This window comes from Solanum dulcamara, chromosome 11 (genome assembly GCF_947179165.1).
Source record: "Solanum dulcamara chromosome 11, daSolDulc1.2, whole genome shotgun sequence".
NCBI lineage: Eukaryota > Viridiplantae > Streptophyta > Magnoliopsida > Solanales > Solanaceae > Solanum > Solanum dulcamara.
Window position 1 is genome coordinate 58,513,498 of NC_077247.1, and position 24,325 is coordinate 58,537,822.

At 33.6% G+C, this 24,325-nt stretch overlaps 3 protein-coding genes across 6 annotated transcripts; 2 read left to right on the plus strand and 1 right to left on the minus strand.

Moving 5' to 3' along the window:
- Positions 1 to 516: 516 nt before the first annotated feature.
- On the minus strand, positions 517 to 8,764 carry LOC129872344 (uncharacterized). 4 transcript variants are annotated; one of them, XM_055947319.1, is made up of 7 exons: positions 8,401 to 8,764; positions 2,946 to 3,174; positions 2,166 to 2,252; positions 1,638 to 1,784; positions 1,420 to 1,470; positions 1,265 to 1,360; positions 517 to 813 (listed from the first exon to the last, which is right to left on the minus strand). In XM_055947319.1, exons 1-7 carry the CDS (start codon positions 8,478 to 8,480, stop codon positions 613 to 615), a joined length of 891 nt encoding a protein of 296 aa, XP_055803294.1. In that variant the 5' UTR covers positions 8,481 to 8,764; the 3' UTR covers positions 517 to 612. The 4 variants fall into 4 exon arrangements, with proteins under 4 accessions (XP_055803294.1, XP_055803290.1, XP_055803291.1 ...); XM_055947315.1 differs by having other exon boundaries at positions 2,946 to 3,164; positions 8,401 to 8,763; XM_055947316.1 differs by having other exon boundaries at positions 1,444 to 1,470; positions 2,946 to 3,164; positions 8,401 to 8,759.
- A 973-nt stretch (positions 8,765 to 9,737) lies between these two features.
- LOC129875251 (molybdopterin synthase sulfur carrier subunit) lies at positions 9,738 to 12,694 on the plus strand. Its single transcript, XM_055950703.1, has 2 exons — positions 9,738 to 9,883; positions 12,207 to 12,694. The coding sequence occupies exon 2, from the start codon at positions 12,223 to 12,225 to the stop codon at positions 12,532 to 12,534; it is 312 nt and encodes a 103-aa protein (XP_055806678.1). The 5' UTR covers positions 9,738 to 9,883; positions 12,207 to 12,222; the 3' UTR covers positions 12,535 to 12,694.
- A 399-nt stretch (positions 12,695 to 13,093) lies between these two features.
- Positions 13,094 to 17,579, plus strand: LOC129874850 (CASP-like protein 5C1). The gene is made up of 3 exons (XM_055950224.1): positions 13,094 to 13,737; positions 16,910 to 17,042; positions 17,126 to 17,579. The coding sequence occupies exons 1-3, from the start codon at positions 13,607 to 13,609 to the stop codon at positions 17,318 to 17,320; spliced, it is 459 nt and encodes a 152-aa protein (XP_055806199.1). The 5' UTR covers positions 13,094 to 13,606; the 3' UTR covers positions 17,321 to 17,579.
- The last annotated feature ends 6,746 nt before the right edge of the window (positions 17,580 to 24,325 follow it).

The following is a 24,325-nucleotide window of genomic DNA, read 5'->3' on the forward strand; positions in this document are numbered from 1 at the left end:
TTCATCTAAAGTAAAGTATGAAGTTGAATGCAATCCATATTTAGACTTGGATATAATCGTCGAATCTGTCTCTGTGTTTGGCAAAGGTAACTATTGTTGAGTGATACATCGAATGAATCTCATACATTTACCTGAGATACCCGTCCAGTTGAGAAGTGTCAAACACTACTACATCCAGGTAAGGCAATGAAATGGTGATCCATACCAAGTACAATCTGACAATTGACAAACAGCACGATTCAATTCACAGTTTTTAAGATTCATCTGATAAATTTCAAATGGAACCCCATTTATCGCGAAAACTTTGGATACAACTTACCAGTTTCTATATGTTAAAAGGGTTTCAGAAAATGTGTTTTATCTAAATTTGCATTATTGCCATTCTCATGTTCTCAAAGAAGACAAACATTTATAAATATTTATTCATTTCTACTAAATAATGGTATCAAAACGAGAGAATGACAATGGAAAGGAACATAGGAAACAAGGAAAGAACTAGCAGTAATTTCATTTGACTTTCACACAAAAGATCACTTTATATAGAGAATGAAGGAGTTTCATAGCCCATAGGGGACATCAGTAATTATATGACGGATCATAAGATAAATAAAGCTACAAATCATTGTCGTTAATGAATTTCTCAATAGTATCAATGCAGACGCCCACAGATTTCCCTTGAGTCATTGCCTCTGCAAGCTTTGATTGTGCCTTCTCATGGCGTCGCAAAATGAGGATTGTGTTCAATACAGCCCATCTCACCTGCGAATCAGCTTTCTTCTGTGTAAATCCCAGGCTTTTCAGTAATGCATCCAACTGTCAAGCAGGAATTTTAATTAGCCTTTGTTTAACATTTAGTATAGGATCAATCATTTTGGTGAAAACTGTAGGAATGCACAATATCTAGCAAAGTGATGTAGGAATCTCAGCGTTACACAATTTCATCAAGAAAAAAGTAGCAGGCGGAAGTTTGAACTCTTTATGCATGAAAGTGAATAGCAATCTACGATAAATCTAGGTACGATCACTATTGTTTAATGGAAATATAGCAATTACTCATACTAATAAAGCTCTTGTTCTTCTTAGAGGAAGAGTATCTAAGGACTGCAATAGCTGTTTATTGCACTTCAAATAGTAAAATTCTCAGTGTTACCATATGATGTCATGTCCTAATTTAGACGTCCCACTCAGCTGAGATACGAAAGCAAACTAAACCTAGAAAGTTGGCTTTTCTTCAGAGTATTGGAGGCTGAGGAATGACATAAACCTGATTAATGTCAGACAGACCTCCCTCAGCATACCCGAACAAAAGATACTCAGTTGCTACACCTGCTAGCGCGATACATGAAAACCTGTTCAGCATCTGTTAGAAGTGCTTGATTAGTGAAGGAATCATATAACAAATCACAGAAATAAACATACATGATAGTTAACGGAGATTAATACCGTGGCTGTTACTTTTCCTCTATTTACCTGCACGGCGATAAATCAGGGTCAAACTAGAGAAAGAGTAATTATACTCTTACATGATTATTGCCCAGCCCCGAAAGCTTATAGGAGAAGAAAGAGCAATATTCAAGAAGCAACCAACACTGAAAAGCTTTTACTGGAGGTTATAAAATTGATAGGAGACTACCTACTTCCTCAATAAATTCAAAGTCCACAAAGGCTGTTCCTGCTTGGATGTTTAACGATCCTTCCTTCTTTAAAGCATCCAAACTGGTGAGTGTATACCCCTTAGGAAGAATACCCAGCAAGTAGGCAATCAAGAAATGCCCAGCTTCATGCTAGATCAGAATTGAGGAAGGAACAACTTGTTACAAGACAAGTCACGGAAAAGAAAGGCCAAACTAATGCAGACTTTCAGCAAGAGAAAAGTAGAGGTAAAGGATAAGGAAATTAAATACTTGTGTATTAAAGACATTGCAAGCAGGACATGATTTTTTTTTTTGGAGAAGAATCAGGAAAATGAAAATAAACCACCAAATTCTAAATATTATCAATTCGTAAGTCTTTTGCAAGAGGTTACAATCAAAGAGAGTTGAAAACTAAAGCCTATTTAGTTTCTTTTTTCCGAGAAAAGTTGAAAACAATACTCTTTAGTGCTCAGCATTTGTATGTATAGGTGAAGAGAGGGAGACAGATAGAATGAGAGAGATGGATCTCACTTGAATAACCCTGTTATGGTACTTCTGACTGAAAGTATGGCCAATTGTGTCAAGGACCAAAGCACCAACTCCTCCATTGAAAGAAACCTATGCACAAATATGGATAACTCAACAATTATGCTTGAAATGTCTCAAAACACATAACTCCATGTTTTAGGCTTCTTACTTTCACCTCTGTTGACTTGATTAAGTTGACTAACAATCAAATATACATAAACAAGTGCGTAAACTGTATCACAAGGTTAACATTGTTCTCCTTTATATTCCTGAAATATGTCAAAACATGAAACTAGAAAATTATCACGAGCATGTCCCCAAGGTGATAAGTGATAAAATTAGTCTTTGACAACCCTTTTGGAGTAAAGCTATAGGAGCACTATATTGAAGATTTTGGTCATATTGGTGATTTTTCTTATGTCAGTTGGTATTCAGTTCTTGCCCTCTTCTGTTGTAGATTTTCTTTTTAACCTCTCTGTTGCAGATTTATCTCTTTCAGAATATCTTCTATAAACGAAAATTAAAGCTGGTAACTACTAGAAATGCGGTTATTTGTTCCTAGCAATTTGTTTAAAGTAAAACTAAACTTTGAGTTTCTTGGGGAGAAAAGCAGCCATCAATCTTGAAAACTCGCAGCAAGTCAATTGCTTTGGTGAATAACATGACTCTGACCTTTGCAACAAATTTTCAGGAAATCTCTAAAAGAAAAGATATAAAAATTGCTCTATGAACAGCCATAGAGGAATTCCAGAAGACAAATTGACAGGCATCTAAAGAGTTTACCAAGTCTAGAGTCCACAGAAACAGAACCCCCAGAGAAACAAAAAGGATCTGTTGTGGGCTCAAATCAAGCGCATACCATGCAGCAGAACCACTTAATATAGCAGCAATTTGCAGATTTCTTTCAATTGCTCCAAGGGTGGCATCAACTGGTGATAGAAGAGATACGGCTTCTATTCCATTCAACTTCAATTCATCCAAGGAATAAAGCCTCTGTGGTACCTGCATGAACCTACACATAAAGTTAAAGCAGTTTTCCTACATAAGCTCAGAGAATTACAAGGCGAATATTGTTGCGGAAGCCGGATATATAGAGAGTGATGAAATTACAACTGCTATATCTAAATGTAGCTAATAAATAGTAAATGAGACAACAATAAAAGGAACACCAGGAATTTACGAGGTTCGGCAAAAGTTTATTTTCTTTTGCTTAATTCTCGGACACAATCAACAAATATTTATTTCACTCCAAAAGAAAAAAAGTGAAATACTACAAGAGAGAAAGAAGATCAAATGCCTTAGAAGATGAGAAGGTAAGTGAGAAGTGTGTTACAAATGAACCAAGAGCTAACTATTTATAGGAATGAAATCTTCCTCTTGATGTCATCCATGACATCACTATAGGTTAAAATTTCAAGGTTTATTTTGTGAAACCATTAAATGGTCTACCAATATTTCAACTACAACTTTCCTACCTTGACATTTTATACCAAAGAAGAATTATCTTCTTACCAAATATTCAAATTAATTCATCTAGAATCTTGCCAAATTCAACAAATCTCCACCTTGGCAAGATTCTCCATTTTCAACTTTCTCTCAACAACTTTTGATTGTATCTTCAAACTCAATCTTCAATGTTCAACAATGTTGATCAATTTCAAACAATGTTGAAACTTGACTGCAGTCACCACTTTTGTCAGCATATCGGCAGGGTTATCTGTAGTCCAAATTGTTTGCACTATGACTCCACCTTCTTCTATGATTTCTCGTACAAAATGATATTAGACGTCAATGTGATTCGTCCTTGCATGATAAACTTGGTTCTTTGCTAAATGAATAGAACTTTGACTATCACAAAATATTGTGATACCTTCTTGTTCAATACCAAGCTTTCTAAGCAACCCTTGAAGCCAAATCGCCTTCTTTGCAGCCTCTGTAATCACCATGTACTCTGCCTCAATGATAGACAAAGAAACTGTTGACTGCAAAGTAGACTTTCAACTAACTGGTGCGTTTGCAATAGTGAAAACATAGCCAGTCATACCAAATCGGTTTAGTACCCTCTTCAAGTATTCCTTTTGAGATAAAAAAGAGTTTCTTTGAATGTCTATATCTTATAATCTCCATACCAAGAATTTTCTTCCCCTCAACCAAATCCTCCATCTCGTACTCCCTTCTTAGTTGAGTTTTCAGCTTCTCAATTTTCTCTTGACTTTTAAAAGCTATCAACATATCATCAGCATACAAGAGAAGATATATAAAGGATCCGTCCTCAAGCTTGCGCAAATACACACAATGATCATATTTGCTTCTTTTGTACTTTTGCTCCAACATAAACTTGTCAAATCGTTTGTACCATTGCCTAGATGATTGTTTTAATCCATACAATGATTTTTCAAGTTTGCACAAAATATATTTCTTTTCCATCAACTTTGAATCCTTCAAGCTAAGTCATGTAGATTTCCTCTTCCAAGTTTTCACGTAAAAACACAATTTTTACATCCAACTGAACTAGTTCCAAATTCAACTGCGCTATCAAAGCCAACAAAACTCTAATGGAGGAGTGTTTCACGACAGGAGAAAATACCTCATTATAATCAATTTCCTCCTTTTGAGCATATCCTTTGGCCACCGATCTTGCTTTGTAGCGAACATCTTCTTGATTAGGAATTTTTTTTTATACCCATTTGCACCCAATTGCTTTCTTGCCCTTCGGGAGATTGGCCAATTTCCATGTATGATTATGATGTAGGGACTGCATTTCTTCATTCATGGCTATCCTCCACTTATCTTCTTCTGAACTTTGGACTGCGTCTTTATTAGTGGTAGGAATACCATCAATTGCAATTGAGTCTGCACATGCCACCACATCTATGAGTCGAGTAGGTTTTCTTATTGTTCTATTTAGCTTGCTGGTTGCAATTGATTCAAGTTGTGGTTTAGGTTCTTGAGATAAAATCTCCTTATCGACTGGCTCTTCTTCCAGAGGAAAATCTTCTGTTGCTTCCTCATTTTTTCTTGGTGTTGGAAAAATTATTTTTCCTTCAAACTCCACCTGCTTTGAAGCACCATCAGTTTGTTTGACATCTTCAATTGTTCCCTTATTTGTCAAGGCAGATTCATCAAAGGTAACATCCCTGCTGAAAATATTTTTTCTTGTTTCTGGACACCATAAACGGTATCCCTCGACTCCAGAAGTAATCCCCATAAATAGAGCTTTCTTTGCTCTTGGGTCCAATTTTGACTCTTTTATATGATAATATGCAGTTGAGCCAAATACATATAATGAACCATAATCTTCAGTAGTTTTTTCATACCATTTTTCTAATGGTGTCTTGCCACCAATAGCAGCAGATAGTAGACGATTAATGAGGTGGCATGCATATGTTATTGCCTTAGCCCAAAATTCTTTGCCCAAGCTAACATTGGACAATATATACCGAACTTTCTCTAGTAAAGTCCGATTCATGCGTTCTGCCACTCTATTCTGTTGTGGTGTATTTCTAATGGTGAAATGTCTGACGATGCCATTATCTTCACAAACCTTCTGGAAAAGATCATTTTTATATTCTCCACCATTGTCTGTACGAAGACACTTGATCTTTCTGCCACTTTCAGTCTCTATCATCGCCTTTCATTTGAGAAAAATTTCCCTTCTTCATCTTTTGGTTTCATTGTATACACCCACAACTTTCGAGAAAAATCGTCAACAAAGGTTACAAAATAGTGTTTCTCACCTAATGAAGGTGCTTTGGAAGCACCCCAAACATCAGAGTGAACATAATCCAAAATACCTTTAGTATTATGGATAGATGTTCCAAATTTAACCCTTGTCTGTTTTCCTTTTATACAATGCTCACAAAACTCCAAGTTGTAAGTTTTTACTCCTTTCAACAATCCTTGATCTGATAAAGTCTTCAAGGATTTTCCTCTAGCATGTCCCAAGCGCATATGTCATAGACTGGTCATTTCTGCCTCTTTGTTGTCACTAGATGTTGTTGCCGCTGTTCCAATAATTGTACTACCTTGATAGTGGTACATATTATTGTTTCTTCGAATCGCCTTCATTACCACTAGTGCACCAGAGCATATTCTCGTTACCCCATTATTTGCAATGATTTTGAACCCTTTTGATTCTAGGGCTCTTACAGATATGAGATTTTTCTTCAAATCCAGTACATATCAAACATTTGTTAATGTTCTGCTCAATCCATCATGATTCCTTAATCGGATTGAACCAACACCATATGCGGTAAGAGGATTATTGTTTGCGGTGTGAATAACTCCACATTCTCCTTCTTGTAAATCAACAAACAAGTCCGATTGGGACACATATGATAGCTATAAGTTGAGTCCATCAACCATACATCAGATGATTTGGATGGCTCTGTTGTAACCATCGAGAAATCAGAGTCATCACAATTAGCTACATTTGAATCCATAACGGCCTTCCCATTGTTTGGTTTGACCTTGCTTTTCAACTTTGGGCAATCTTTCTTCCAACGCCCCCTTTCTCGGCAAAAGGCACATTCATATTTGCTGGGTCTGGATCTTGACTTGGATCTTCTTTTCTTCGGATCTTCTTTTCTTCGTTCTCGTCTGATTTTGAGAACGACCTCTCACGAACAGTGCTTCTGCTTCTCCATCTTTTTGTTTTTTCTCTCTTTTTTTGTTTATAACTATACAAGGCAGAACAAACTTCTTTGAGAGATACTTCATCATTCCCATGAAGTAGAGTAGTTTTAAGGTGTTCGAACTCATCGGGAAATGAACTTAACAACATTAAGGCCATATCTCCATCAGTAAAAGTTACATCCATATTCTGCAAATCTGTCGCCAACTTATTAAAGCTGGTGATATGAACATTCATTGTGCTATCGGGGATATATGTGAAGCATAATAGTCTCTTTTGCATGTAAAGTTTATTTTGACTGTTTTTCTTCAAGAATTTCTCCTTCAGTGCATTCCACAATATACTTGTAGAAGTTTCCTTTGTGTATGGATACTTGTGTTCTCTTGCAAGGTAAAATCGAATGGTACCGCAAGCAACACGATTGATAATCTTCCAATCTTCTTCTCCTACACTGTCTGGCTTCTTTTCTTCTATGACAACATCTAGTCCTTGTTGAAAAAGGACATCAAGGACCTTGCCTTGCCACATTTCGAAATGTCCTGACCCATCAAAAATATCAACTGCAAATTTCTCATTTGACACAATTCTTGTCATAAGCGAAGATGCCAATGATGACGTATTATTGACCTTCGATGTGGACTTATCATTTTTCTTATCTCCCATTTTTGCTACAAATACTATTTATTAGCTAACAATTGCAAAAAGGCCAAAATAAATCTTTTCTGATATGGAAGTTCAAACTGTGCTACAACCACAAAGCATACTTAGATAAAACATTGGCTCTGATACCAATTGTTGCGGAAGCCAGATATATAAAGAGTGATGAAATCACAACTGCTAGCAAATAAATAGTAAATGAGACAACAATAAAAGGAACACCAGGAATTTACGACGTTCAGTAAAAGTTTATTTTCTTTTGCTTAACCCTCGGATATAATCAACCAATATTTATTTTACTCAAATCGGATATAATCAACCAATATTTATTTTACTCCAATAAAATACAAGTGAAATACTACAAGAGAGAAAGAAGATCAAATGCCTTAGAAGATGAGAAAGCAAGTGAGAGGTGTGTTACAAATGAACCAAGAGTTATCTATTTATAGGAATGAAATCTCCGTGACATCACTATAGGTTAAAATGTCAAAGTTTATTTTGTGAAACCATTAAATGGTCTGCCAATATTTCAACTACAACTTTCCTACCTTGACTTTTTATACCAAAGAAGAATTATCTTCTTACCAAATATTCAAATTAATTCATCTAGAATCTTGCCAAATTCAACAAATATTTCTTCTAGAAAACTTGTAATGTTAAAGCAGATTTCTGAGAATAACAAGGCCAATGTCTGTCCATTAAAATTGAAACGATTAACTATTCAACATAGCTAGATATAGTTTATCACTAAGTCCAGCTAATCGCTACCGCTACTTGGGAGGTAGAAAAGTTGTTTCCCATTGATGCTCGGCTTAAAATTTTGCTATAGGTAGATTAAAAATAATCAACCTATCATAAATACTCCAAATTTTAAATTTGTTGGGAGTGTGCCTAGTGAATTTGATCCGAATAGGAAATGTTAACATAGAGAACATTGCAAAAATGAACCTGTCTAGCGGCGCCAAAACACCTAAGACCACCAGGTTTGCCCTGCAAATCCTTGACAAGAGACAATGCAGCCCTTTCATCTCCCTTCATTAACTCCTTATCCACCTGTTCCAACACCGATAAGCCCAACACGACCCTTGAATTGCTCGACCGCAACTGGGAACAACATAGCAATCCACTACAATATACAGCACTACTCCCCATTCAACTAACATGAACTAACTGCAAACTACAGAATGAATGTATAATTAGTTAAAATAAACAGCGATACAGACAAGGTTTCTACAATTTCAGCCTCACAAAGATAAGGCTCTCCTCCTATCTGGCTTAAACTTTTTTTTAGGATAAATACCCCTCTCACTCAATTGTACATACGTTTGTATATGTCAAATACTTATACAGTACTCCAGTCGTCTCATTTTAACTATGGTCTATTAGTAAAATAATAATATCATTTTAACTCTCCTAAAATAATTAAGGAGTATTTTAGAATTCAATATTAAATAGATAATTATTTTTAATTATACCCTTAAAATTTAAAATATATGCAAAATATTAAGAAAAAAATAAAGAAATAATTTATTAAACTATGCTTCATAGTTATTATTTTCTGATATCAAAAATAGATGTATTAGGTATTAAATATCCACTGATACATTTATCAAATAAGGAGAGGTGAAATACAGTCCACATACATATATACAATATCAATTAGGCACTAATATATTTATTGCCTCCAGAATTGCCAAGCACCCATTAAAGCATATTGGTTATCCTTCGAATTGGGTGCCCAAAATAACTAAAGCGATAATTAAAATGGGACTGAGAGCATAACTTCAAATATATCTAGGTAAAATTTAATGATAAGTGTCTTACGCTTATAAGTAAATTTTTTTATTAGATATTTAAATTATGATATGTTTCTATTAAATACAATAAAGTGTTCATATTAAACATATTTGACTTAAATTTTAATTCTTTTTGATATTTTCAAAAGATTATTAAAATAAATTAACCATTTAAAATATATCGTCTTTCTTAATTATACGTATTAGCTTCAATAAGGTGTTAAAACTTATAAGTGTGTTCGAATTGTGGTTGATCAACTTTTTTTATACTTTAAAGTTAAACTTTCTGTTACATAAAATGGTGATAAAATTATTTTTCTAATCTATCGAACCTTAAATCCACTAAGTTTTTTTTTTAAAAAAAAATTAGGTAGGAATTCTAATATTTAAGTAATATTTTTTGTAATGAATAGTAGGAAATAGAAAAAGATTGGAGTAGTAATAATTGAGGCAATAAAAAAAGTATTGCTACCGTGTACCTAAGCATTTTTTATTTTTTTCTAAAAACTGTTTTTGTGCCCTCTCCCCACTCCCTCACTTGTGCAGATTTCTTTGAATTCTATCAGAAATTAGGCCAGTACTCTGCCTTATTCGAAGAGCATCTGCGCGTCTCCTTTTTCTACTTTTGGGTTCAGGTATGTTCGACCTTCTGCAATTCCTCTTTGATTAGTTCTTATGTGAGTACAGCCTTTTAGTTTTGGCTGAATTCTCAAATTATAGGCGATGAACATTGCACCGTAAGTGGATTGAGCACTTCGAATCTTCGATAATTTGCTAATATCACATGTTCGTGGAGAATTTGACCTTATTTTGAAAGATGATAATTAACTACTCCCTTGTTATTATATACTTTGCTTATAGCTAGAAGCCTAGAACAGAATTACATGTTCCAGATACTTGGAGAGTACAAATTTTATTGAGGAGTCATACAGACCGGTTTATGGATTCAACTTGAATCTATTTTCCAGTTTCAGATAAAACATGAAGGAAAACTAGAAAAAAAAAAGGAAAAAAATTGAAAAGATAATCATTAGACCAGAACACAAATTTCGTATGTTGTCGTTTGAATGTATTAGCTGATAAACATACATGTATACTCAGTTTTAGGCAACAAATTAAAAATAAATTAGAACTAAGAAGAGAAATATTTCCATGCTGTCTTAATGGAGTGTTTTCTTCCCTATTTGGGAAGTTTGTGAGGGGCCGGGGCTGGGGAGGTGCAGCCTGCCATGAAGCCCATTTTAGTGTTCTATAAACACGGACAGCAGGCATGAGTCTTATCAGGATGACAACAACAACATACCCAGGGAGCCTTACCAGGATGATTAGTTCTTTACGACGGTTGGTTAGCTTATATTTTCTCCAAATCCTCTTAATCATCTCGCGGTTGACTGACTTACGAAGATTTGGATTGCAAGAAAATATAAGTTAGCCAATAGCCGTAAAGAACTACTGCCACTATTTAGATTCCATTGGTAGAGCTGCTTCTCTACCAATGGAATGGAGTATCCTTTTGTGAGATAGCATCAAGCACTTTTTCTTAAATTGTAGATCTACCCAAAGTATAAAAGAGTTCTGTAGCTTATAGTAGCAGCTTCCTCTCTAGGACACTAGGAGGGAAAATTTAGCACCTGAGGTCAAATGATGATTAATCGATTATTTTAAGCTTCTTTTAGTCATGTGATATAAGTATTAATAAAAGAGAATATTAGAGAATAGTGCAATCATTAGTTTGATGGGAAAAAACATTACATCAAAGTTTAAAGTGACTAGGTAAGTGTATTTGACTTGTTAAAACTCATGAAAGTTGTATTAATAATGTCATTTGTAGAATGGTGTCTAGCATTTTTTACCATCCTTAGATAGAAAAGTGGTACAGTTGGGTGCAATGCTTTTTTCATTACATTTTGATTGATATGTTAACAGTGATATCTTAGAATGAAGAAAAATATACATGTCTTCTTTCAAATTGGGTCTATACCAAATTTTGCTCAAATTAATTTTGAAACTTTATTTGGAATTCAACAAGTTAATGGATTAGTATATGTGTGAAGTATGGAAGCGTAGTTTGATTGTATCTATATCATGGCATAGTAGGGTGTAATGCCCAATACAAATCGGTGTATCTATCTACTTCCCTTATGGGGTTAGCTGGTTGCTTTGCTTTTTCCTTCTTTTTTTTTTATGGAGGGTGGGGCTTGGGGGTGTTTTGATTGAATCCTTTAAATTGATCTTAGGCTCCAAAAGAATATGCTGTGTCATCTTTTCTCATTTGTTTCTTAAGTAAGTTTGTCACTTTTTTTTGTTACTAGGAAATCCAACACTTCAATACTCGTTTAGTCTCTGACAATTTTTCTCTAAGTTTATCTTAACCATAATGTAAGTACATGGATGTAGTAGACTTGGCTTGAGTTTTCCCTTTCTTTTTAGTTCTCTTCATTCGTTTTAAAATGACTCTGTTAATTCTGCATTGAACTTGATGTTGTGAAAGAAGGAACATCCTTTTCTTTCATTGTGAAGTGTGTGGACTTGGGTTAATGGTTTTTGTCAATTGCAAATGCTTTATTTTCAATCACATTAGATGTTGTTCAGTTTTGGCCATGTTAAGGGAGTCCTAAGGTCAATACTGTTTTTGTATCTTTAGTTAGACTACTTATAGTAAGTGTTTCTTACTTTTAGATTTCAACGTCTTATAGAAGTTAAGTTTTGTGTTTGTTTATTATTTAGTTGTAATTTCTTAGGAAAGAGTAACAGATCCTTTTAAATATTCAGTTATTCTTTAATACAAGAGGGCGAATAGTATGATTTAGTCGTTGTCGTGGTGTTTACTACTTATCTCCTGTCCTTGAGAAAAAACTATATGCTATTACTGTTGTCAATTTTGAATTCACAAAAACCATGTCTTCGGAATTGGGGCATAACTGAGATGTTACCACTGCTGTTGAATATGCTGGACAGGTTATTTGCAATAGTCATGATTGATAAACAAATTGACAGTAAAGATGTGGAAGCTCTGCAGAATGAAGATGAGAGTAGATCTCTTCAAATAAAGTTTCTGTTTTTCGCCCGTGCTAGAGATTTGACTGGCATGTCTGAAATGCCATTGGAAGTTTCTTATGGTAGTACCGCCGGTGATTGCTTGAATAAGGTCATTTCTCACTTCCCACGCTTGGAAGAGATTCGTGGGTGCATGCTTCTTGCCCGGAATGAGGAATACACAGTTGAGTCCACCACTGTCAAAGATGGAGATGAATTGGCCATTATACCTCCTATTAGTGGAGGCTAACTCAGTTTCTCTACTGCAAATATAGGGAAGTCGAACTCTGTTGTACTTGTATTTATGTAACCATTTTACTAAGTTGTGTTGTTTTTCCCCCTAATAATTCAAGAACAAAATTCTCTCACTGTATGTTTTGGTTAAATCATTGAATCTGCAATGTATGGAACACCGAGTGTTTAGGAACATGAACTAAGCTCACACTGCCCAGTATATGGCATTCATGGCTACCATGAAATATCCTAAATTATTCTACCTAATTGAACCTTGATGGATTTGCAAAATTTACACGAAGAGGATGACTAACATTATAAAAAGGCATATCCATAAATATGTTCATCCAATTTTGGATGTACATAAGTAGATAAATTTGTACAAAGTTGAACAAGTATGCACACGTCTCCTACATAGTATAATACATGTGTGTACTTGTTGAGTTTTATAAAAATTTAAATATTTATTTGTTCACACTTCAAGTTAAAAGAGTTAATTATGATGAGTTCAAGTTAAATGGCATGTTTATGTATTATGCCACGTAAAAACCATATCGTCCAAATGAGAAATCTTTTCCCATCCAAAAAGTAGAGGTTCGCGATTAATTTGGGTCTACTTTAACTTGCTAGGATTTTCTTTATAAATTTAGTGAATTTGAGTCTACTTTTACTTGCTAGTAAATGGTTATTCTTCATGGTGAGAATATAAATTTCGTGTAAAATACAGGAAAGAAAGAAGTATATTAAGGCAAAAGGAGAGGAAATGGAGGAAAAAGTCAGAAAAGTCCACCGCCACCGCTTCACCACTGGAGTTGTTTGTTTTGGAAGGCAGACAAGAACAAGATCAAATTGCCCCAAAATTTAAAAGCTCAACAAAATACATTAGAGGAGAAGCATCGATTACACATTCATACGTCACAAAAATGTCTTCTTAGTATTAATTTTCCTCTATTTCTCTGTTCGGTTGCTTCTTCCTCTTTGATCTAAACGTGGCATGGTATGCGTACAAAGCTAAAATTGGACATGACAAACATCTCGGTTCAGTATATTAGCAAATTTCTACTAGTCTCTGGCATGTCGCTAACGATATGGATGAACTTCCAGGGGCTTTGGGTTCTAGTGGTAGCTTGGCTTTGAGATTAGGACAGGCTATCTTCTCTGTTGCTTCACTTCTTTTCATGTGTTTCGATATTCCTTTCTATAGCTACACTGCTTTCTGGTAATTTCTCTTTCGGGCTTTCCTCTTCTTTTTTTTTTGGGTTTCTGAGATGAATGATATCATTAATCAGTCAATTCTTTTGAGTCTTGAATTTTTGGTTCTTTTTTTTGTTTTAGGAGAATTCTGATTGGTAACCTTCTGTGTTGACGTGTTTGTATGTTCCATATGCATTTTGAAAAATGATTGAATTTTTGGTACTTTATATGGAATAGCCTTCAATTTTTGACCTAGCCGTGCAATTTCTGTTGACCATCTTTTAACAAGTTGGTATTTTTTAATCCTTGTGGGTGGAAAAAGCTAGTTTGACAGCTCAGTTGCCACTTCGGACTGGAACTTAGTTCAAAATAGAAGGTGAATTGAGGTAGAATAGACCTATCATCATGTAGTCATTTGGCAGCTTCAACCGAGCATAGGTCTGAAAGGGGAACAGGAAGAATGAAAAATGAATTTTATGTTAAGTCTCTTTTGGTTGGAACTTGTAAGGCTGTGGGGCGCCACTTCCTCTTTTCGGTTGGAACTTGCAATTGTTATGTTATGACAAGTTGATGACTGTAAATTGAGTAGCTAGAAGAAACTATTAAATAGATATGGAGTAGGTAAATGAGGATTGGAAGGAAAACACTAGGGGAAATAAAGATAATAAAACAATAGCAAAAAAAAAAAAGGAACAAGGTGAGAGCAAGTAGAATAGGTCAATGAGATAATAATCTTCTATAGGTCATCGGACTGATGTTGTTTGTGATACGGAAGAACAACTAGCTGTTGGAACTCGGAATGTCGGATGTTCTTTCTCCTGGAAACGTTGTTCGTGTTACTTTGTAATACATGTTGATCCATGTACGGACTAAGAAATTCCTACTTTTAATTCAGCGGTGATGACTGGTGATTTATAGACGAGCTTGATCCGGTTCCACTTTATCAAGAATGAGATATACCCACCTCTTTCTCCTCGTCGTCATCATCATTTATGTTTTTGTCGTAACGTATATTAGCTTCATTTGTTGCGTGAGGGTGAGACACGAGACACATTGATTGAAATAGATCCACCTCCTTCTTCTCCTCATCATCATCATTTATGTTTTTGTCGTAGCGTATATTAACTCCATTTGTCGCGTTAGGGTGAGACATGAAACACATTGATTGAGATAGATCCCCCTATTTCTCCTCATCATCATCATCATTTATGTTTGATCTGTTGTAATGGATATTAACTTCTTTTGTCGTGTTAGGCTGAGACACGAGACACGTTGATTGGGATAGATCCACCTCTTTCTCCTCCTCGTCATCATCACTTATGTTTGACCTGTCGTTACGGATATTAACTTCATTTGCCGTGTTAGGCTGAGACATGAGACACATTGGTTGAGATAGATCCACCTCTTTCTGCTCCTTTTCATCATCACCTATGTTTGATTTGTCATAACGGATATTAACTTCATTTGTCGTGTTAGGCTGAGACACCAGACACATTGATTTTTGGTGTATTATTTGCCATTTGTCGCATGTGTGATCTGGGTATTTGTCGTTTTATTATTTTGTCTAGGCGTATCTTTCTTCAGTTTTGTACATTAATGCGTTAACAAATCCTGGGTAGATGGTTATTTGTAATGTATTACTGAAACTTTGCCAGAAGAAATAGTCACATTCATGGAACGACAGCCAAATATTTTTGGTTGCAAGTTCCCACGTTAAATAGGTGAGAGAACTGACAGCTATTAAGTGGGCTTAGGTATGCACAAAGGATCTGTGGATGAAGCTAATCAGATGTAAATATTGTGGTTGATTTTCCATGTTACAGTGTGGGAATCAGGGGACAAGTAGTTACACCTACTTTAAATCTTATGGAGTGTACATACAGTTGTGTTGTTTCATTCGTGCAGTTTGTTCATTTGTGAGTGTCGGTGGGGTTGTTGTGGAAGTGATCGTAGAATACTTCCTAGCATGGTGTAGATAGTAGATATTGCTAGCTCTCTTATCTTCCAAAGAACATTTGGAGATCTAGAGCTAATAACAGCTTTTACTTATACTGTATTTGGCGTTCGTTTTAAGAGCTGCAAGTAGGAAGTGTTTTTGAGGTCAGCATTTCCTTAATTGTTACCAATTGAAATATCATATTGAACTCATGTGCTTCTTCATTAAAATAAATAGGCATATCATCTTTAAGGCCACGGTTCAGTATTACTATTGGTTGATGAAGATATCACAGATCATACAATTCTTCATTTCTTTTGTTTGTAAGGTGTCTTTCGTGCATTTCTTCTACCTTTTTTGTTCTTGTAGGAGTTGGGGTTTCTTGCACATAGTCTCTAGAACCGCTTTGGTCACAGTGGTAATAGGTATAACCAAACAAATTATAACTGATGTAATGAGTCATTTGCTGATATGGGGCTGGGATGGCGCTTTATGATCTCATTCTCTGTCCTTTTACAAGAATTCCTGTATTTGCCAACAGATATGTGTTAGAGCCAATTGACTGTTTATGGTTATTCTCTAAAAACAGAATGTAACTAAAATAGATATGTGACTCCAGTATTGAATTATGCAAAGCATCGGAACTTGTGGTTGAAAACAGAAATGAAAAGCATGGCACTATGAGCCCGTTTGGAATAACTTATAAGTTGTTTTCAGCTTTTTTGAGTGTTTGACTGGCCAACTTAAAGTCATTTTGTGTTTAAAATAAGCTCCAAAAAATAATTGGGTTTGTTTGATTTAGCTTATCTAAAACAACTTATAAGCCAAAAAAATAAGTTGGGTTACCCCAGTTTTTTTAAGCTTATAATAAGCAGTTTTCAGCTTATAAGCAGCTTAAAAAATGCTTATCCAAACAGGCTCTATAGCATTAGGAATTCGAAGGATATGTTCATCTAGATAATGAAGACCTATTGTTGTTAATTTGCATATCTACTACATCTTTTTTTTTAATCCATTATCTACTACATCTTTTTTTTAAATCCATTATCTACTACATCTTCTTAACAACACAGCTAATTAACCACCTGGAAGCATCACATATCACAGCTCCAGGAGTATATTATATGTTATTTAAATGAACGAATTGTGCTGGTACAGAAATATTTAGACGTAAAGAAGTATCAGAACATAATCTTCTAGCTGTGAATTAAGATGCAAATTTATCTGTTAATTTACCTACTTCAACTTTTGTTGCTTGCAGCTTTTCGGTGACAGTGATGGGTTTGGTTATGACATGGAGCTTGATACTAGCAATGGTGGATGCGTTCTCAGTTTTTATTAAAGTCCCAACTCGTCTGCCTGCATTACTCTCACTTGTTGTTTTAGGAGATTGGGTATGTGCCTTGTTTGATATACTGAAATCTGTCTTATATAGTCTTCTTCTAATCAAATATTGTCTCGTTGTCGCATCTAACAGGTCCTGTCATTTATGTCCCTAGCTGCAGCATGTTCAACAGCTAGTGCGGTTGACTATCTTATTCATTCTAGCAGCTCATTCTGCCAGGGGAATTTATGCACCCGTTATCAACTCTCCGCTACCATGGCTTTCTTTTCTTGGTTTCTGACATTTGCGTCAGCCCTCTTCAATCTTTGGCTTCTTCCCTCCATTTAGTATCTCTATCTGGTGCAATATGATATCCGGAATAACCCGGAGGTAATTTGTATGGCTTTGTATATGGCACAACTTCCGTATAGTCTGTCGGAGTTTATAGTTAATTGTAGATGAAGCACAAAATTCAGAATAAAAGATGTATAATGCTATAGAAGGGAAGTAATACCAGTGATCCATTGCTGGACTAAATGTACTAAATCTACTTTGATCCTTGTTGCGTTGGTCAATTATGGTGAAGGCAGTTAAAGTCAAAGTTTTATGAATCTCTTACTTGTATTTTTTTTTAATTTTAGGTGTCGTATATATTGTCGTAATTTTCGATATTCCTCCTACAGTTTGAGGTACAGCAGGATTGCCTAATAATCTCTTACTTCGACATAGGATTTCCTAATAATTTCTGAACATGAAATACAAAATTTCCTAATTTGCTCTATATATATATATACCAATGTTTCTTTGCTTTTTTCTTCAGAATTTCTCCCTTAAATAATTCAAGAGATGAAAAGCAAGAATCCAACATGGTTGTTAGCTTTGGTACAAACTAAATTTTATGGGTCGGATGGGCAATGTAAGAAAAGAGGGTCATAGAAATAGTTATTGAACATATTTTTGTAACGACTGCATGAGCACCCCACTTTGCTATTATTGTTGGAAAGAGTCCCAGGAAACTCAACATAAACATCATACCTATTTGCAGGTTATTTCTCCCTAAACTTCTCCAACTAGTTATTTTTTATATATAATTACCCGTCTGAATTCATCCATCTAGTTTATAAAAAATGTACAAAGTGTATAGGTATTGTATATTTATTGCTAGAACATAGAATCAGCTATAGAATTTATCCGTCGTTAAATAGCTCTTAGCTAATTGAATTTTCATATAATCCATAGCTAAATGGAATTAGCATGAGATTTTTGTTGTTAAGCTACAAAATTTTGTCCTTCATTAATTTCTTATTTTCTTGTAGTTACTTTATACTAAAAATTCTTGCTGAAGAAAAGGATGAGCGATCATACATAGGTCCGAGCCGTAAAATCGGCAATTGATACTTGTGTTAGGTGGATTGCCTACATTAATTATATGCGGTCCTTACTCAAACCTAATTACGTGAACGTGAAATAATTTGTGCACCAGATTGTTTTTTTTATACATTCTTCTTTAACTTTGATATTATTATATTCAGGTATTTAAAGTGTGTGAAAGAGCAGCAATTCAGAAAAATGACATAGAAGAGCTAGCGTTTAACAATATTCAAACTTACAAGATCAACAATTGGGATGTTCTACTTCTAAATCCTAATGGAAGACAAGTGAAAGATCCTAAATGTGAGATATGTGAAGGAAATATAATAAACTCTAAATATAGATTTTGTTCAATTAAATGTAATTTAGAGAGTGATAAAACACGTTCCTCCCTGAAAAGCAAGAGAAGGAGAAAAGGTATACCAAAGCGATCCCCTTTGTATTAGGTAAACATTTTAAAAGGGATAGTTCGGTATACGAAGCAAGAAAAAAAAAATATCAATTATTATTTGCAAATATCTTTTCTATTTAGCATATCACTTGGTTACGCATTTCTAATTTGATATTTTATTTTCATCTCTTGCAATGAGAAGGCCCGTGTACATTCTATCCATTTTGGAAGAAAACATGTATTATTTGGATACCTTTTAATAGTATTTATCTATCTATATTATATTAAAAGCATGAAGACCCTTACAATGTTGAACTTTTTGTCCTTTATTAAAAGACTCCGCTTTAAACAAAATCGTCTTTTTACCATTTAAAAAAAATTATTATTCAATTTTTAGACTTAATATTTAATAGAAAATATTAAATTAGTAATAAGTTTCCTACTCTTAAAAGACTTTGTTAAGTAAAAATAGGCATATGCAAAAAAATCTCACATTAAAATTCCAAAGTTTTCCAATGAAAAAATTATGTATCAAAAATATAAAAGTAAAAATAGTCATGTTCAATAATATTAAATTACCTTTTCTACAACGTCTATTCTACAATATAAATTTCGTTTATATTACAATATTAAAAAACATTCTAATTATGTTATATATTTCAAGTGTCCGACTGTATCTTTATTTTTGGCAATATATTGTGTAACTATACACAAGGACAAAAAATTGGACAAAATTAAATTGCCACTGTCGTAAAACTCCTTATTTGGTTATAACAAAAAGTCCCTAATACAAATCATTCTTTGAATTCAATTAAATTTCGATCTCTATAAATCCAATCCTAAAATTCACAATTTTATGACCAATTAAAAGTTTTCCTTACACACATCTTTTTCTTAATTGCAACTAAACAAATAACCCAATTACAATACTTAACTTTTTCTATTAATATAAACTTGCCAACGTTTTCATGACCAATTTGGACTCTCTCTATCAATATCTATAAATATTATTTACTCAATAAGAATTATGAAATCAAGTGAACCTAACATATAGCCTCAAAACATCATTGTGCTGCATCACACATTATTCTTCTATAAATAATTTAACTTTTTCTAATGACATAAATTATCTATCGGAAATCGTTAATTCTGTCTATCTCATCAAGAATTATATTGTGTATTATTAATATTACTTGTAATTATTTTCATCGTATGTGTAATTATCTGAGAGGAATGTGCCTCAGATTAATGAAGCTGGATTTGTTGGGATTAGTCATGTAGTGCTATAATTTTAGTTCTTTGCGAAAAATAAAGGGCTAATTTATTGTAGTTTTGACTAAATATGTTGTATTTTATGTTTGATTGACAATATTTATCCATCTACCTATATCTCCATTACATTATTACTATAAAAGGTATGAAGTTCTTTATAAATGTTAATTGAATTTTTTACATATAGGTAAAATTGTGATTTACTATTTTTTTAAAATTATTATTTAATTATACTTAATATTTAAAATTAAGAATCAAAGTCCTAAAATATATGGTAAAAAAATATTTTTAAAAAATTAAGGAGTCTTAAAATATATGGTAAGAGAAAAAAATATATGGTAGAGGCATCAAGACAATTAATAATTAAGGAATCCTAAAATATATGGTAAGAGAAAAATATAATTAAAAATCAAAGAGTTCTAAATATATGGCAAAAAGGTATTATGAGAATTAATAATTAAGAAAATTATATATTAAAAGTCTTAATATTATGACTTTAAAGTCAATTACAACTCTATTAACTTATAGCAATTTTTTTATTAAATTACTTAATTATCCATCAAAAAATATTTTTATAATTATAAACACTAATAAACTGTTTTTAACTCCAATCACAAACTAACTTCTATTGCTTTTAAAATTAAATACGACTCTTTATTAGATTCACTTTAGGTTTAGGATTCCTTTTTATCAATTAAAAAGCTACTTGACTTTGAAGAATCAAATGTGGGCGATTATTTTGAAACACCACAAAGCTAACAAAAATTAACTTTACGTTTAGAAATTTCTTAGAATTTATTTTCCCAATTAATTTACTGGCATAGAATTTTAAAATCAAAACTCTATTTTGAATAAAGAGGAACTGGAGACTTATATAAAAATATTTTTATATTCTTTAGTATATATTTTTGATAGTCTTTAAAATGAAATGAGTAATATTTAAAAAAAATTAAAAGAATGTACTCACTAAAATACAATATGCACGTGAAATATGTCATATACCTAGAACATCATCTATAAAATATATTATATGAAATGCAAACGAAATAAATTATTGTATTTAACATTAATATATCTATGAGTACAAATATTATATAAGTAATTGAATTGATTTTCTTGTTTTTGCAGGTTAATAACATATTTAAATACTGCATCAAAATAATAACATTATTTATTTTTATTAACATGAATATATAATGGCAAGTATTATTTATTTTCTTTTTTATATATAATTATTTTTATTGATACGACACATACGTGCAAATCACGTATACTAAACTAGTATTATATTAAAAACATGAAGAAAAAACGTGCACAAAAATTGAGACTGACTTAGATTAAAAAATCAAATATATACCATCTTAAAAAAGCATGAATCCAAAAAGCCTAAAGTTAAACTACGCAAATACCCCCAACTTAAAAATTAATCCCCAACTATAGACACATACCCCCCTTCAGACTCCTTCACCGTGATACGTTGTCTCTTCAAATCCACACAAACTGGTCAAACTCCACCGTCCAAATAAGCCCCAAGCAGGTGAAACTTCTATCTTTTACAACCAAAAGATGCAACTTTTGGCTTTTCTCTCCTTTATACCAAACATTCTCCGAACCCTATCTCCCATCGTGATTTCAACTTCTTTCGAAAACGAATAGGTATCCCCTGTTTTAAATATTAACGCCAGCGTACTGCCTTCGTTTCCCACACAATCATGTGTACTTTGTTATATGAATAACCTATAGGCGCTAATTTTTCAGATCGCTCTTCATCCTCGAAAACACACTCAAATATTGGAGTACTCTTTGGTGAAACTTCATCATCGCTCTTCATCCTCGAACCATAATTTAGCAATGTAACCAGCCACAATCTTTGAGTGCAACTACTAAACAGAAAACTAACATCATCGCAAATGTTGAAGTCATAAAGACCGGAAATCAAGATATTACAATAACACTAAGTAAGGTAATGAAAAAAGGCATAGATGTGTAGTTAGTCAACATTATGTATGGCTTTAAATGAAAGCTCAGCCAAAAAAAGATGATTTCCTTGATAGTATAACTAAGGTTTTAGTTGCGTCACTAGCTATCGAATGTCTATATCTTTTTGTATAGAATTGCTATAGGGGTGATTCGAATTTCCTGAAACTCCAAGACATATATCTACAACTTTCATTAAGGCCACAAAGTCTATTTTTGTTGTCTACCCCTTTGAAATTGAGCGACAGTATAGGACAGTAGTACTGTCCAGAATTCTTGTTTTGATAATTTGGGTTGATTTTCCTGTTTAGTTTTGATGTGCTGAACCATTGAACTTAAGTAGATATTTGATTGTGTATTTAAGGTATATATGCTCTTGTACAAGCCAAGAAGAATTGTTTGACAAAGAGGATTTTGGTTGGTCTACGGCGTAAACGATTCGAACTTTGCAAATAATGGTAGAACTTATGTTGTGGTAAAATATCAAGATTTGTGTATAAATTTGAACTTAAATATCTTTATTTTCTGGAATTTTTGAAATATCTTGATGGGTTGCTTTCTTATTCTTCATCTTATAGCATTGTATGGTTATTATCTCAAGTATGATAAAGTTTTCGCTAAAACGCTCACTTGTACGAATTGCTTGATCATTTTACATTCTTGTTGGGACTTTGTCCTTCTTGTTGCGGTGACTTTGTCATTAATATAGGCATGCCTCTTGATTCGGATCTTTTCCATCTTGACTTTGGATTTGCATTTCGTCTTGACTCTTGATGATGGACTTTTGTCCATTCTCGAGTACGAGTGGAAATCCACTTTCAACATGGCTCTTGATTTTCTTGATTATTGGGTGACGACCCTTCTTGCTTCGAGGCTTCGGTCCTTTTTGATATGGGCTTCGATCCATCTTGATATTGATTATGCTTAGTGTGATGACATGACGTACATATAAGGTGAATTGATTATTGGACAAACTCTCTTGAATTGAGTTATAAGCTTTCTTGATACTTGAGCCTTCAAATATGGATATCAATATTTTGAAACTCTTCAAGGTTTGATATTTGATATTTTGATACACTTGGTTACTTGATTTGTTTTGTCTCTTTGAGATACCTACTACGGATAAGGGAATTGGAGAATCTAATGGCTCCAAGCCCAAGGTTTATACACCACTAAGTTTTATGCTTAGCGATAGTTGTTTTCTATCGTAGGTAATGTTCGGAAAGAGAACTGAAGGTGGCCATTTGGAGTAGCATTTTTGGGAGCTTTAGTGAAGATCACTATTGCATATGCATCTAGGTCTTGTAAAATTTTGGGGACTTGTACATGATCCATATGTCACACTTATGTATGAAATCTCGGAGGCTTGTTGAACACAGGACCATATGTTTGTAACTTGAACTTGGGACATGTTTTGCTATTTTTGAGTGTACTTTCAACCCAAGTCATGCCATATACTAGGTCTACATTTTTCCTTGTAATTATGTACCAAAGAAGATGTTAGGTTCTGTGATAATCGCAAGTTTGAGTTTCGTGTTTCTTATAGAACCCGCAGTGGCGTTGATTTGAAAATATAAATTCCAAAAATGAAGATTCTTAAATGTGGACTACTTGAGAAGGGCATTACCATCTTAAATTGATACTCTGATATTGTATTTCATCTAAGAAATTTTTCGGAGGGTACAATGAAAAAAAAAGACGCACTTTCAATCCTTTTTCGCATGAGCCTATTTCCGCTATTAAATATTTTATGAATATCTTTTGATATAAATTCCTCCTAAATATTTTAAGTATTAAATTAGCCTTTGTTTGATAAGTGGTATCTTCCCAAGGGGATGCTACAGAAAATATCATATATACAGGAAGAAATAATCGTTGAAAAGCTTTACAACTGGACTCAAAATGATTAGACCTGCGAAACTATCAATTTAGTTAATTAAGTTAGCTAGATAACATCACATATGTTCTTATATGTAGTAATACAAAAAACCTTAAAATTGTTAAGCCGTCGGCAAATTATTGCTCTTCCTGAAAACAACACAGTCCTGCTATCATGCAAATTGTAACTAATCAATCACCTATATTATACCAGAATAATATAATCAAAGAGGTCAAACAAATGACCCTTCTATTTAAATTCCAATCTGATAGTAAACTATAAAAGACGATTAACCTGCCAACCATGTTGTCTTAGCTGTAATCTGGTAACAACATCTCATGTCAACTAAAGTCATAATCTGGTAATAACGCCTCATGTCAACTAAACTCTCACATGAACATTCATAACGTAAAAGTCAAAGTCTGGCCACGATTTGGGATTAGTTTTAAGGAGGAAAATTAGT